This window comes from Mycothermus thermophilus, assembly GCF_041956435.1.
Source record: "Mycothermus thermophilus strain CBS 625.91 unplaced genomic scaffold VTJ04scaffold_8, whole genome shotgun sequence".
NCBI classification, from domain to species: domain Eukaryota; kingdom Fungi; phylum Ascomycota; class Sordariomycetes; order Sordariales; family Chaetomiaceae; genus Mycothermus; species Mycothermus thermophilus.
In genome coordinates this window covers 785,591-800,302 of record NW_027191434.1, presented here as the reverse complement: position 1 = coordinate 800,302, position 14,712 = coordinate 785,591, and the positions used below count along the sequence as shown (strand labels likewise).

Genomic DNA, 14,712 nt, shown 5'->3' with positions numbered 1-14,712 from the left:
TAACAGATATTTTTATAAGCGAGTGGAATGAGATAGCTAACTATCATAACTTCAGCAATCACCACATCCTAGAGACACGTGGAGTCATTTCATCAAACTTACCCTCTTATCTACTTTCAAGTCAACGAGGCTGAGAAGTCATGACCTCACAAACACACAACTCCATCGCGTAAAGTCGGACTTGTTAATAGTACCAAAGTTGATATGTCCTCATAGCATCATCATGCTCCATTTATTTCGCCAATAGGTATACATACGAAACTCCTATCAATGGACCTAAAACCATTAACCACTTCCCCATCCCGCCGTTACTTTCACCCTTAACCAAGAAAAACACACCGTTTTCCCACCCACCCCTTTGTTCCTGTTCCATTCCTCTGCCCAAACACCGCAACAGGATGACGCTCGACACAGAACAGGCGGTAAGAAACTCCATGAACAAAAAAAAATCGCCCAGCCAGCAACTCCGTCACCTCAAACACACACCACCAACTCCCATCTTCTCCCCATATCGCCATATCAACACACCCAACTCAACAACTAAAAAAAAGTAACTCCTAAAATCAACCCTCATCACCGCCCCTCCCTCCTCCTCCTCTCCTTCTCCAAATTCTCCCTCAACATCGCATTCTCGCTCTCGCTCTGCGTGATCCGCTTCAACGCCTCCCCGCGATCCAGCGCCCTGGCCTCGCGTTCCGCTTTCAGTTTATTCTCCAGATCCTTCAGCCGCAACAGCCACTTGTTATCCGACGAGGACGCCGCGGCCAGCCCTGCCGATCCCGACGACAGGCCGAGCACGAGGCCTGTCGAGGCGGATTTGGGGAGCGACGAGGATTGGGAGTCGCGCGGCCCGGGATTGGTGGCGGGTGATGTTGACTGTGCTTGGGATTGTTGCGACGAGTTGGGCGGGGGTGGGAGTTTGGGCGACACCGAGGCTGAGGGCGGGTTTGTGGCGGTTCCGGTGGCGGCGGTGGCGCCAACGATGGCGGAGGATGATGTCCTCGGATTGGCACCACCACCATTGTGATGATTAGGCAGAGTGAGGGTATCGTCGTCCCCGTCCGCGTCTCCATTCTCCGCCCTCCGGTCCTCCCTCTCCCGCATCCCCGCCGAAGCCGGACTTCCCCTGCTCCTGCTCATCGACCGCGCGACCCGGGCCACGTCCTCGTGCGAGGAACCGGCTCCGGGCAGGCTGGCCCCCGAATGCCTGCCGATGTGCGGATAGTGATGCCCAGTGTACGGGTCCTGGAAATAGTGCTGCGCCGAACTCTTAGTTGGCGTCGTCCCGGCGTGGCGAGAGCTGCTGTTCAGACCGCTTTTGCTGCTGGATTTCGGGATCTTGCTCATCCCGCTGCTGCCGCTGACGCTGCGGTCCTTGGCCTTCGGTCCCGTCGGGACAAGAGGGGAGGGGCTGCCGCCGGTCGGGGATGACAGGCCGTTATGTTCAGCAGCAGCGGCGGCGGCCGCCGCCGCCGCGGCTTGGGCTTGTGCAGCCCGTCGAGCTTCAGCAGCTGCACGCAAGGTGTGGTTCTCAACCTTGAGCTGGCGGTAAGCATCCTCCAGGCGAGCCAGGCGTGCTTGCGCGTCGAGCAAGGCCTGAGAGTTGGGATTAATCTGGCCCGTAGCAATTCCGTTTCGCACGATAGCTTCAAGGCGGTCGAGCTTCTTGGTCCGCTGGTCGAGCAAGTTCTCGAGGGTCTGGTACTCGCGCCAGAGATCGCGCTCGACGGATTTGACTTTGCCTTGGAAGCCGCCGATCATGGACTCGATCGTCTTAACAGCAGCAAGAAGGTTCTTGCTGAAACCAGGAAGCATGGTGGAGATAGATTCGAGGCTGGGAAGAGCCCGGCCATTGATGAGGCTGTTGTCATGGGCCCAGTCCGTTCCGCAGAGAGCGGACAGACGAGTCCACAAGGTAAGCAGCAGGTTGTTGCGCTCCGCGAGCTGTTCCTTAAACTGGGTCTCGAGCTGCGCAATCCGCTTCTTATCCTGGGCCTTGGCCTGTTCGAGCTCCATGATGCGCTGATCTTGTGAGCTGACGGTACGCGAGACGTGCTGGTGTGTTTTCTGGAATGTTTCGAATTGGTGCTTGGTGTTGCGGTGACCCTGGCGTTCCTTGTCGAGCATTTCATTGAGCTTGCGCAGTTCAAGAGCCTGCGTCTCCAGGAGGGCGTCGCGCTGCTTGATGATGCGATCCTTCTCGGCAAGGGACGACTTGGTCTTATCCAGGTCGCGCATCGTGGTTTCGAGATCGCCCTGGAGCTTGGCGATAGACTGGAATCGACGTGTTAGAACAGACGGAAACGACAGGAAACACATAGAGGGCAAGTGGTGCACACCTTAAGGAAGCTTGACCTTGTGCCGTTCAGGTCACCCAAAGCCTCGCGCAAGTTGTTCTCCAGCTCCAGCAACCTCTCCTTCCACTCCGTCGCCTCAACCTCCCGGCTTGTCAGGCTCTTACGCAACCGACGAGCCTCATCCTTAGCAGCCGAGGCCTCCTTGTTGAGCTCGTTAATAAGCTGCTGCACCTCCTCCTTCTCCTTGTTCGCCACCATCTCCCTCTGGCGGCGTTCGCTAGCCAGCCTCTGCTCCAGCTCGCGAGCGCGCTCCCTCTCGTCACGGATCGACTGTTCCGCGTTCGCCAACGCAGCTTCGAGGTCGCCGATGCGCATCTTGTCGCTCTCCTGCTCCTCGCGCAAGAAGGCAATCTCGTTCTGGCTCGACTCCTGCTGCACCTGCAACCTGTTGGCCTTGTCGTTGGCCTCGAGCAGCTTGGCCTCGAGGACTTCCAGGTCCTTGTTCGCGTCCGCCAGCTCCCGCTCCAAATCCTGGATCCGGCGCAGCTTCGCCTCCTGCTCGTCCTCCAACCTGACAAGCGCCTCGCTCATCTTGCGCATCTCGGCCTGGAGGGCATCGAAGTTCTCGGTGCGGTCGTTGAGATCGAGCTGTAACCTCTCGATCTCGGCTGTGCGCTGATCTGCCTCGCCCTCAAGAGCATCAATCTCCTCCTGAGCCTCCTTGCGCAGGGCCTCAAACTCGGCCTCGAGGTTCGCGTGCTCCTGGAGCGCTTCGTCCCTTTCAGCCTGGAGAGCCATCAGATCGTTCATCGCGGCGTCCAAATCCTCCTGCAGCGTCGCAACGAGCTCGTCCGCCTGTTTCCGCGCAGCGACAGCCGCTTCGAAATCCTCCATGCACGCATCCAGCTCGCGCTGCAGATCCTGCTTCTCCAATTTGAGCTGGTTGTTCTTATCCCGCAGCTCAGCAAGCCGGTTCTCGAGCTCCTCCACTTCGTGTTCATCCACAACCGACGTCGCAGTGCGGCTGGCGCGTGATGCTGACCGCTCGTGGATGCCGGCGCGCGAGGCAGAGCGCTCAAGGACGCTGTCGATCGTGGACGGCGCGGGCCCGCCGCGACGCTGGGCCATCTTGAGGTCTTCGATCTCCTGGTAGAGACGCTCCTTTTCGCGGTTGCGCGAGGTGAGCATAGACGTCTGGGCGCCAACCTCGCGACGCAGCTCGGCGTTTTCATGCCGCAACTGCTCGCTCTCGCGCCGCAGTTCCTCGACCAAGGTGCTGGTCGCGCTCATGGCACCGTTGGGGTCCAGGTCGCCCGACACCGACGTCCCGGCGCGCGGAGAGAGGGTGTGCTCGCGGCCTTTCCGAGTAATGTTGTAGATATTGGTCGTGTGATGCAGAGCGCCGGCTTGTTGCGCGGCGGCGAGCTCTTGCTTCAGACGGAAGACTTCGTCCCGCAAACGGCGGTTGTCCTCGTCGCTCTGTTCGCGGCGCGCCGTTTCCTGCTCAAACAGATCCTTCCACACGTCGGCCTCCTCCTGCCGCTCCAGATCCGCGCCTGTCGTCCGCTCGCCAAGCGTCCGCAAAACCTCAGCCATGTGCCGCTTCTCGGCCTTCTCGGCCATATTTTCATTCCGCAAGCGCTCGATTTCGATCATGTACGCCTCGAGCTGCTCGCGCAGGTAAATAAGCTCCTCCTCCCGAGCCTCGGCATCGTACGTACTCGGCTCCTCATCTGAGTGTCCGCTCTTAGCAGTGCCGGGTCGTTCTTCCTGTTCGTCCTTCAGCTGCTTTTCCAACTCCTTCACCCGGCGGCGCAAGACTTTATTGTCCCGCTGCAAAACAGCCAGGCCGGTTTTGAGCTCGACATTCTCCGAGATCATCTCCTTAATACCCTCCTCCGAGAGCTTGTCGAGGCGGTCGCTGAGGAACATGACCTTGAGCTTGAGGTCGAAGTTCTCCTTGCTGAGCCGCTCGATGGTGCTACTTTGCTCCTTGAGGGTGAGGCTTCGCCCGTGACGGCTGGCAGTTGACATGCTAAACCCGAGCGCGTCCGATGACGTGCCAGGCCGCCCGGGAGTCACTAGCCCGCTACGCGTCTTATACTCCTTGGCGAGTGACTCTGGGACTTGCACATCTCTAACGTGACGGGCGATGACAGTGTCGGTAGGGGGTGCGAGCGCGGCGGATTTGGCGGGCCTCGGAGTTTCCAGCAGGTTGCGGGTCGGTTGTTTGCGAGGTTCAGGTTGTGGAGAGAGACTGGAATCCACCTCGTCGAGGGTTTCAAGATGGCCGAAAGCCGGAGAGGAAGCCTCGTGATCATCAATACCGCTGGCCATGCTCCCCATGCTAATGGACCTAGGCAGATGTTTGTTGTTGAGAGTGCGCGGCATGCTGGTGGCGGGTGCAGAGCCGCCGGACTGGAGGGCGTAGTCGGCGGCGCCTCCGACGGTTGCATCGCTACCGGAATCCGTGTTGACTGATGAGATGGAGGAGTGCTGGCTACCCATGCGACTGCGCAGATATTTTTGCCGGTTCGCCGACTTAAGAGCGTGCCCGGGGGTATGTCCCGCATCAGCCGGGGGCTCCACCGACTGCTGTGTGTGGTCCTGACGGTCGTTATGGTTTTCATGAAGCAACGAGTCATCTGGCGGTGGCTCCGGCGTATGCCGGTCTTCCCGCACACTGACGCGAACTGAAGGCGCCTGCGACACGGAGCGGGAGACGGACCTCGCAACAGCGGCGGCGGCGGCTGGAGATGACGAAAAGGCCTCGAGCGACGCTGTCACATTCCCAGAATCCTCGGTGGGCTGGCTTTGAGGGGGCGACAGGAGACTAGACTCCCGGGCATCTCGTGCGCTCGCGCGGGTCGGGCTTCGTGTTGGCAAAAGCTGCGACGCGTCGGCGGAGTCATCGACTGGTGGGGGCTGGGGCGCTGACCGCTGAACTGGCTTCTTTGAAGGAGAGTCGAAGACAAAGGTGTCATCGACGCCGCTATTGAGGGTGGGGAGGGGCGATATTGGAGCGTTGAAGCTCGACTCGATGTCCTGGAGGTGCTCGCGGACGATGATCTCCGCTTGGGAATCCGAGTGACGCGGGTTCATGCTAGGGCTCTCAAGGTAGCTGCTCTCGGGGGCGGGCAGATTGGGAGGGCGCAGAGACGGGATGTTCTCGGGGAGGAAGGCATCGGCAGAGGGCTTCGCGGGTGAGGAGTCGAGGTTCGAGTCGGGATGGAATATATGGGAGGTAGAAGGGCGAGATGGGGGGTTTTGGCCCCCATCATGGTCGTCAGCCATGTCGCGGGTTGTTTCGGTGTATCGTGGGAAGCTCAGGAGCGGTCTCGGGAGTCTGGTTTCCGGTGGGTGTCTTGTTTATTTTCGGCGTCGGGTTGTGACGGTGCAACGAACAAAGGGCGTTGGTGTTGCGAACGTGGTCGCGCATGCGCAGTGCAGTACAAATACCAATGCTGGTCTCCTCCGCTGTCCGTCTAGGCGGTAGAACACAAATCGCAAGCCTCGCGATAGCGGGAGCAAGCCGACGCTGTGGTGGGTGGTGGTGGTGGCTGTGGTGGTGGATGTTCGGAGTGGATCATGCGGCGCGTTGAATGCGAGGATGCACGTTTCGTTTTCCCGCCTCCCGTCCAGCCCAGTCCGGTGGGTCCCGGGAGTCGATGTGGGTCCCGTGCTTCCGGCCCCACCTAACCCCACCCATCTCCCTGCCAAGACTTTCCGGATTGGGTTTGTTGTCGATCATGCCCAGGTACTCGGCGACGACAATGAAGTGACGCAAATCCCCCGACCTCGACTCTATCTCGACCAGGTCAAGTGTCAGTTGCACGAGTCTTCCATTGCTGCTGCTCTTGTTTGTACCATATTATTCCCAGAAATATAGCAAATCCCGCACAGCCTGTTGCCATGCCTTCAGTTGTTTGTTTACTCCCACTCAGGGGTTCAGAAACCCCCCAGCCCCGCAACCCATGGATACGAGAATACATCCACCGTAGATCGCTCTCCATTATGAGAATCTCATCGTTATCCCCCTGCTGAATGCGCTTCCGGTCTTCATGTGCCCTGATCGTCCGTTTCTCGACCTCGGTGGTCACTCTGTTCAGATTCCCTTGGCAGTGGAATCTACGGCTGGCAACCATCTGCAAGGAATGTCAGCCAACGCCTTCATCCTCCGGCCACCACGCCAACACATTGGCAATGCTCACGCTGGAGGCACGTAGGGCAAAGCTCAGACTCGACATCCAAGCTCACAAGCTCACAGGAAGTCGAGATGCTGCCCTCATTGCGTGGAGCTCGACACAGAATCGAGCCAACGCACTTGCAGTTCCGGAAATGGATGATGGGAGGCCGGGAAAGCTCTGGCTGTCGTTCGGAGCTGTGGTTGGCGAAGACGGCCGACGGTTCCTTGTTTTGATTGCAAAATCCAGCCTGAGTGATGTGTTAGTTCCCGATCACTTGCACTCCCAAAGCTTCACATCCAACACCTACACAGACGCCACAATACTCGCCATCGATGATGACACTCTCTCGAATCCCACAAGTCAGCGGGAAGAGGCATTGTGGATTGGAAGATGGCCCCCGGCACCCACACCGGGCGCGCGGGAATCTACTCGGACGTTTGATGGCCCCGCAGTTGCCGCCATTAGTGTTGTCTGCAGCACCGAAACAGTTGACTGCCTGTTGCCATACAATCATCAAGGGACCGGGTTAGGAGGCCATACTATTCACAGCGATGTATGTGTGGTGAAGGGCCAACTTACGCAAAAGGCACAATAAAGACCTTCAGTACCTGGACGAATCGTCTGGGCCATCGCAGGCATCTGGCATGGGATACCACCGTTCTTGTTGAACTGCGAACAGGTCGATTGGAATCCTAGGAGAGAGCAGAGACATTGACGAGCAACACCCCCCTGGAAGAGGCGGTCGACCTCTGCTTGAAGCGAATCGTTGTCCAGCGGAGAAGACATTGTGTCGACAAAGCTACGATTCCGTGTCGAGGAGCATGCTTGGTGTAAGAAGGAATTCGTTGGTTGTTCGAGACTTGTTTTGCACCTTTGTGTGGTTCCTGCGATGTCGAGTAGTAAGGAGAGGCAAGGTTCGACACGTATCTTTAGCATACTCCCTAAGGAACCTGAGCAGCTCTGGGCTCAAGGCTAGGTTCTATGACTCTTAGTCTGATGCTTGGGTTCTTGGTTCTTCGTCTGGTCCTTAGGTTTGCACCAAGACTTATTGTTTACTCAGGGTCATACTGAACTGCGGTCTTTGAACAGGAGATGAGGCATCACATGTATTTGCTAGAAGTCAGCACTTTTCCTTTACAGGAGCGTAAGGTCAGGTATGTTCATATGGATGGCCTCCGGCCAGGGTGTTATGCCTGATGAGGATTTCAACGCAAACGCCAGGGCACGTGAAATGATCTCAAGCAAGACGAAAATTGTCGATGGCTTTAATCTACCGAACTCAATTCACCGATTAACAAACCAGGAAGTGCTTAAAGTACTGAGGTAGTTAACATGATGATAAGGGCTCCAGACACCCCCCAAAGTCATCGCAAGGTTGTAGTTGGCTCAGCGCTTTGTTGATACCCCTCAAATACATGGCGCTCCCCCATCTTAGCTGAACGCTGATATCTTCAAGCCCGAGATAAACTAGCGACCACACCAGTGCGTCTGCAAGAGGCGACGGTTAATCTGGGTTTATATTGGGTGAGGGGCTCTTTTAGAAGCCATTAGGGAGGATATCTGGTACTTACCCTGCAGCTCCAACAGTACGTGTGAGCCCAAGATCCAATAAATCGATTGCAACGCTGCGGCGCACGACATCCCCGGCTGTCATAAAGACATCTGCATGGGTAATACATTTGTGTGTATTTAGGCCGGATGTGGGTGTTTGGCAGCCTCACCGAGTCGTACCGAGGACAGATGAAAGAGTCCTCAAACGATCTGTTGCACGTTCCTTGACACATTCCACAGTAGTAATTCCCCTGGGACAGCTGGGCGTTCCGGTGGCATAGGTGCGGTATCAAGCACCTTCCATCCAGTACACATCGACAGCAGCGCCAGCTCAACATGGTCGGTTGTCTTCTGGGGAAGCGTCTGGGTCTTTAGGATCTGGAAATGGCAGTGTGTAAACACCGGATTCCTGTCGAAGAGTCGCTCGTACAGTGACGCTGTTCAATAAGTCCGCTACTTGAACATGATAGTATTGGGTCCCTAGAAAGTCCATGCCACTTCAAGAGACAATAGGCGCTGAAAACCGCTTCAATCGGACATGGCTCGTAACATCCACCTCAAGAATGATGGAGCTGGAGGGTAAGGGACAACGGGGAGGAATAGTTATACACTGGAGGGTGCTGCGGTGCTCTCCGGGGTGCCCCGTGTAAGAGAGCAAGCCGGCAGATGATGGTGCGCGTCCGCACAGCCGGGATGTTGACATCTTCTACTCCGTACATACATTTTGTTTGACAGCGGAGGAGTTTCCATCTCTGGGCAGTAAGCGAGGCTTTCCAACGTCATGACCTGGTAACGAGCATCACCACGCGGGAGGGTGGCCGCGCTGACTTCTAGATCGAGCCAAGCGTCTGCATGATGTGCCTGAAGAACCTGGGCTGAAGCCCGTCAGAGGGACCGTGCGCGCAGGCACAACGGCTTGAGATCTAGTGTAGCAGCCAACCGATCCCCCAATCCTGGACTGTCAAATGGAAGTCTCTGACACAACAGATCCTGCAGCCGCGAGGCCGCGACGCCGCGGTGCCGCCGCTATCACATTGTCGTCAAACTCAAGCGAGGGCGTGTTCCGGGGTTGTGTTGGTTCCGCCGGATGGAGACCGCCCGTTGTTGGTTAGCTCTGGTCCGTGCCAACGGGACGGAGTTAACAGTCGGCATTCCTGGTTGAATTGTTGCGCCCCGACGATCATCCGTGCGATCGGGTCACTTGCGTTTGACAGGTTTTACATAAGTTAGCGTTAACCTCCTAGATCTCGCCCCTTGCTCGCCCCCGCACTTTACGCTAAACGTTGTGGAAAAACGGTTGGAAAAAAAGACAGGGAATCGCAGCGGGAGAAGCCTCTCCACTGCTCTCTGCCTTGCGCTATGATGTTCCCAGCTAGTTTTCTGGCTGCAGACTAGGACACCAGAACGCCCAACGGCGCAGCAGGCTGGGGATCGGTCTCGGCTAGGTGGTCTGTTTGACCATCAGCGCCACAGAAAACCTGCGCGGGACTAGGACGGGAAGAACACAATTGATACATTGAGCGAGGAAAGAAATTTCTGCGTGGCGAGGCTGCGCTTGAAAAATTCCAAGTTTCTTCGAAACGGTGAAGGGCAAAATGGCTGGGACGGTAAAAGGGAAAGACGGAGGAGCGATGGTCTCTCCACAAGTGTTCACGATTAAAGATGGCCGATTCCAATATGCCCGCCAGGGCCTGAGAAGTAGGAAATGTGGACGGCCGTTGGCGTTAACTGTTTCCTCTGTTCAGGCGACTCGCTGGGAGCATGGCTGTACAGACGTAAACCAAGTTAAACTGGTTGCAGCCCGTGAACTGAGGCACTCCCTGTCTAGTATGTCATACTGTGATAGGACTTCATATCCAAGTACCTGGTAGTTAGCATCATCATGGATGTCGACTTCAGCCACTAGGACCGTATTAAGAGGATTGATGTCTTCTATGGCAATGGACTCTGCAGCTAGGTACGCTGGCTAAAGCGTAGTACAAGAAACCACGTATTGCCACGATGGCCTTAAGTGTTTCAGTGAACTTCACACAAACCTCAACCTCAGGACAACACCGCCTCTATGACATCTCAAGTCCAACCGACAAAACGAAGTCGAAAGCATCGAACATGGAGTCAGTATAAAAAGAGTAATGTGCCCATAGATGACACAATGTGGAAACACTGTGTCAACATGTGTCTCAGCACCACCAGCAGGCCAGGAGGAAACAAGTTCGTTCCCTATCTGGTTGCTTCCAAGTCATGACCACCACTCAATAATATCATAGCCGCCATCCATCTCATAAACACACCACATCGCCCATCAAGCTTCAGTTAGAGAAAGTCACCGCAAGGCTAATAATTAGTTACAACTCTCATCCCAAATCGCTATACGATCATGTCACATGACATTTCGCGATCTAGGGAAAAATGTCAGACATGGACTGGATAAACCTCAACTAACTTTGGAGAGGGAAGAGATATTTTAGAGAATGTTGTTCTTACCCTGCACTGGTAGCAATACTGAACCCACTCGTGGAGGGTGAACTCCTCACATCGGTTTTCATAACGGTTTGCCTTGCAGGACCTCTTGCTATAATAACATCGGCAGCGATGTGTTCTCGGCTGAGAAGTTATCGGGTATATGAGAGGCGGAAGATACCGATCGCATGTCCCCTGCCAGAGTCACCGGGCATGATGGGAAACTCAAATCAGCCTACAGACTCATTCCTCAGTTGTGCTAGCATGAAGTAGTGATTCAAGGAGAACTTACCGTGCACGCCGAACACCAGTCTCCATGATTCTGGCTATCCCGCCTGCAAAGGCCGGGGCGTCTACAACGTCCGCCTCCTCCAAATATTTGACACCTGCAAGAAAATGGCATCGTGTTCTGCTGAGGAAAAATCCAAAGGTTCTTCAGATTGATACCTTGATTGGAGAAGCACGCAAATAAGCCACCGGTGGGAAGTCTGAAGGAGAGACTCTGTTCAAAAGCGTCGTTGTATTCGGTATCTGGTACTCTTTTACATCCTTTCTGAGAGATCCATGCCCCTTCTACGACATGTGGACCACCCCTCGTGCCTTTAACAGCAGCAACAAATCCCAATAGTTCGTGACACAAAGAATGTCATAGATAGTTGAGTTGTGAAGGTTTCACCATCGAACTTCTGGATATGCCTGATGACTCAACTGCCCAAGTTCTTGCCGGCCAATGGCCAACGTGAAGGATTTGAAAGTACAGCTTTGTCCATACCAATGTTTGTTTAACTCTTCATAAGGTTGCCGCATGAAAAAGATCTGGTATTAAACCCATCCTTCAACCCATCCTACAATCGTACCTGTTGGAACTTCACGGAGCCGGTTCGGTTCCAGTTATCCACACTCCTTGAAAACGCATCCGCATCACTTGACGCTCTTGCAAAAAGAAAATAGATATCAACCGGATTGGACGCCCTTCTTATATTCCCGGCCCTAAGCAAGTTTCCTGGGGTTATTGCCCAAGCCGCTACTTGGCCTGGGTCGCCGTGCCCGTTTGGCAACGCTTAATGTCCTGATCATCTTCGGGTTGGGGTGCCGGAAGGATCAGACGGCAGCCGGGTCTCTAATCACATCCGGCATGAGCACATGTGGAGATCTTGATCGTCGTGATAGTCTCAGTGGCGGGATGCATCTGTTTGGGGACGGTCAGGCCAGATACAGGGGAATAAGTCTTCTTACCCGGCAAGTCCAGCAAAACATGCCATGCAACGGAGTGTGAACCTGCTCATCATGGCCTCATCAATGCTTTGAGCAAAGGCCCTGGCTTCACGTAGGGCCCTTGAAGGGAGTTTCATGTCGTAAAATATGGGCTAGTTACATTGGACTCTCGGACTGGGCTTGGGCAGTCTTTAATAGTAGGTAGTTCGTGTCTCCGAAGATAAGGGAACAACACAACTTGTCACTATTGCCAAACGAAAAGCCACAGGGCGACAGCACAGGGCACTCAGCCTTAACGGTGACAGATTCTGTGCCTCACTGCATGTTGAAAATCACACGTTTCAAACAGAAAACGTCTCTCTTCATTTCCACAACAGCCGCCCGTTGGGTGCCTGAGTCGGTCAACCACCGGGCCTCCGGTCGGACAGGCCCCACTTCACCGGCCCCACCCCGGAGTGCCGGCCTCCGTGTGACTCCGCACACCTTGACCCCCAGGACACGGAACAGGGCCAGAATTGGTCAGCAACTGGAGAGAAACGAAGGGGAAACAGGAAAATTGGAGACAAACAACTCGGTGACATATTCAATGACATATTCAACGGGATATTATTACCTGCGTTTGTCGAGGAGTCAGGTCGACGCACATCCCACCGCTCACGCCCGAACTCTTCGCAAACTTCCCGCTTACATATTGATGCTGCTGACAACATTTGCCATTCTTAATCAGAGGTTATAATCATTCTCGTATCATCAAAAAAGAAACATCTTTTCCATCATATCCCAGCCCCCGAACTCCAACCCAACTCCGTCTACCACATGCAACCGAACTGAACGAAACACACGGCCTCCCACCCCAAAGCTCAAACATTCCAAATTCCAACCCACAAGAATCGAAAACATCATACACAAACAATCATCACTTAAGTAAATACCATAACCCAACAAAACATGTCATGATAAAACAAGAAAAACAACACCGCCAAACTAAGCCCCTCTCAAAACTAACCGATCCCCACCCCCATCATAGTTCCTCACGTATCATCAATAAACACCTGATAACTCATCACCATAATCCACAACAAAAATATCGCCCCGATCAACCCAAACGCAAACGCGGCCTGCCAGCTCTGGCACAGCGACTTCTGCTCCAGCCAGGCCAGGGTCTGCAAGTTCTGGCCCTTGGGCCGCGGGGTGGCGCCAAAGACCTGCAGGTTGCAATCCGAGCTGACACTGCCCGAGGGCCCCCAGAGCTGCAGCGAGATGACAATCAGCCCGACCGACCAGAGGACGAGCAGGATGAAGGCGCCGATCATGACGATGGATGGCAGTAGGCGCCGGTTGAAGATGAGCCAGAGCAAAAGCAGGATGTAGACCACGCAAAGGCAGGCGACGGTGATGTAGTAGGGGAAATACCTGTCAACACAACCCAAGTTAGCAGATTTGCGAGGATAGATATATATATTTGAGAGATTCGAACGAGAAGGGGAGGGAGGGAACGAACCAAGGAATAGGCAACAAAACCGCATTGTTGAACTCAATCATGGTGGCAAACACGCCAATGATGAGGCACGAGGCGACCAGCATGGTGAGCATCCAAAAGTTGAGCTGGACGGCGGGCCAGTGGTATTTGTGCACGCGCTCGATGACGCGGCGCTCGTAGACGAGCGAGCCGCTTCCGACCGTGGAGGCCATTGCGGCGGATGGCAGGAAGGGCTAGCGGCGGTTGCGGTGGTGGTGATAGAGGAGGAGGACGCCGTGAAGGTTGGTTCGGCGGGGAAGTTAAAATGCGATGGTGGTTGTGAGCGCCTCGCACTGCGGTCGGAGGTTCAAGCCCAGGGAGTCGAAGGTTTTCTTTCACGTCGGATTCGGAGCCGGAGCAGGAGGAGTCGGGATCGAGAGGGGAAGGACGGCGAACGATCGGTGATGGCTCCGGAAGGAGTTCGGTCAGGGTTGGGTGTTTCCGCGCGGTCAGAAAGGACTGCGATGTTTCTAGTGGCGGTGGTTTTCGACCGGAGGATTACTGTCGCCCGTCCCGGAAGTTCGGTCGTTTATCGAGTCCGAAAACAAAAGCAAAACGTCGTCCGTTCTGTGGCCCGGCCGGCGCTGGTGGATCCAAAAACCCAAACAATGGGTTTGTTCCAGCCCAAGCAAAATCCTCCGTCGTTCGGCGCGTCGCGATGCGCCTCGAACTTCTTTCCCCTCAGCAAACGCCTCGACCGTCCTGGCCTTGCGCCCCGTCAAAGGTCGAGGACCGTTGCTGTCAAAGAAAACCCGTGCGCCCGGTGCCGTGCGCCACGTCGGATGTGTGGAGTTTGCGGGCGGACAAGGAAGCCCGGAGCAACGAAGTCGGGGAGGTTGGTGATGCCGGATTGCGCGAGGGACCCCACAATGGAGAACAAACGGAGGGGGCTGGGCAAGAAACCGGGGGAAACAGCCGGGAGGATGGTGAATGCAACCAACCCTTGAAAGCTCAAGCCCAGGAAGAGTTAAATAAAAATATATCGCAGAGAGGCTACTGCGAATGAGTTGGCTTGAAATTTCTCTTTTTTGACTCAATCCCTTGAGCGAAAGAGGTGTGTGTGTCTGGTGAGGGGAACTAGCTGACGTTGACGCCGCGATGCGATGCGCCGGACATGCGACAGCCTCACCACCACCAATGGCTGTGCCACTGTCGCGGGAGCTAACGCCGACGAGGGCTTGGCGCGATGTTGGTCGATGCCTGACCTTGTGATCAGGTTTAAGGAGAGTATCTCTGGTATTTCTGAATGACAGCGAGTAGGTTAGTCAACAAGATAGCTAGCTCATTCCCCGAAAATGAAGGTTAGGGAGAACATCCGAGCAGACTAGAGCAAACCTGACTTTTGACTGACCCGGGGAGACACCGTCAATTATCATCGCCGATTGCTTGCCCAGTCCTCACTTCCAAGGAAGGAAAGCCATCACCAGCTCTCGAAAGCAAGTGTAGCGTGACACAGCCCTACCAACTACCAACCTGGCTGGCC

The 14,712-nt window shown here is 55.3% G+C and overlaps 4 protein-coding genes across 4 annotated transcripts; 1 reads left to right on the top strand and 3 right to left on the bottom strand.

Moving 5' to 3' along the window:
* Positions 1-573: 573 nt before the first annotated feature.
* VTJ04DRAFT_10782 (uncharacterized protein) lies at positions 574-5,591 on the bottom strand (the record flags this gene model as incomplete). The annotated part of the gene is made up of 2 exons (XM_069358558.1): positions 574-2,274; positions 2,340-5,591. The coding sequence occupies 2 exons, from the start codon at positions 5,589-5,591 to the stop codon at positions 574-576; spliced, it is 4,953 nt and encodes a 1,650-aa protein (XP_069214110.1).
* Positions 5,592-7,811: 2,220 nt separating this feature from the next.
* Positions 7,812-8,125, bottom strand: VTJ04DRAFT_10781 (uncharacterized protein; the record flags this gene model as incomplete). Its single annotated transcript, XM_069358557.1, has 2 exons — positions 7,812-7,972; positions 8,056-8,125. 2 exons carry the CDS (start codon positions 8,123-8,125, stop codon positions 7,812-7,814), a joined length of 231 nt encoding a protein of 76 aa, XP_069214109.1.
* Positions 8,126-12,741: 4,616 nt separating this feature from the next.
* On the bottom strand, positions 12,742-13,402 carry VTJ04DRAFT_10780 (uncharacterized protein; the record flags this gene model as incomplete). The annotated part of the gene is made up of 2 exons (XM_069358556.1): positions 12,742-13,123; positions 13,212-13,402. 2 exons carry the CDS (start codon positions 13,400-13,402, stop codon positions 12,742-12,744), a joined length of 573 nt encoding a protein of 190 aa, XP_069214108.1.
* A 97-nt stretch (positions 13,403-13,499) lies between these two features.
* Positions 13,500-14,176, top strand: VTJ04DRAFT_10779 (uncharacterized protein; the record flags this gene model as incomplete). The annotated part of the gene is made up of 2 exons (XM_069358554.1): positions 13,500-13,534; positions 13,591-14,176. 2 exons carry the CDS (start codon positions 13,500-13,502, stop codon positions 14,174-14,176), a joined length of 621 nt encoding a protein of 206 aa, XP_069214107.1.
* Between the last annotated feature and the right edge of the window lie 536 nt (positions 14,177-14,712).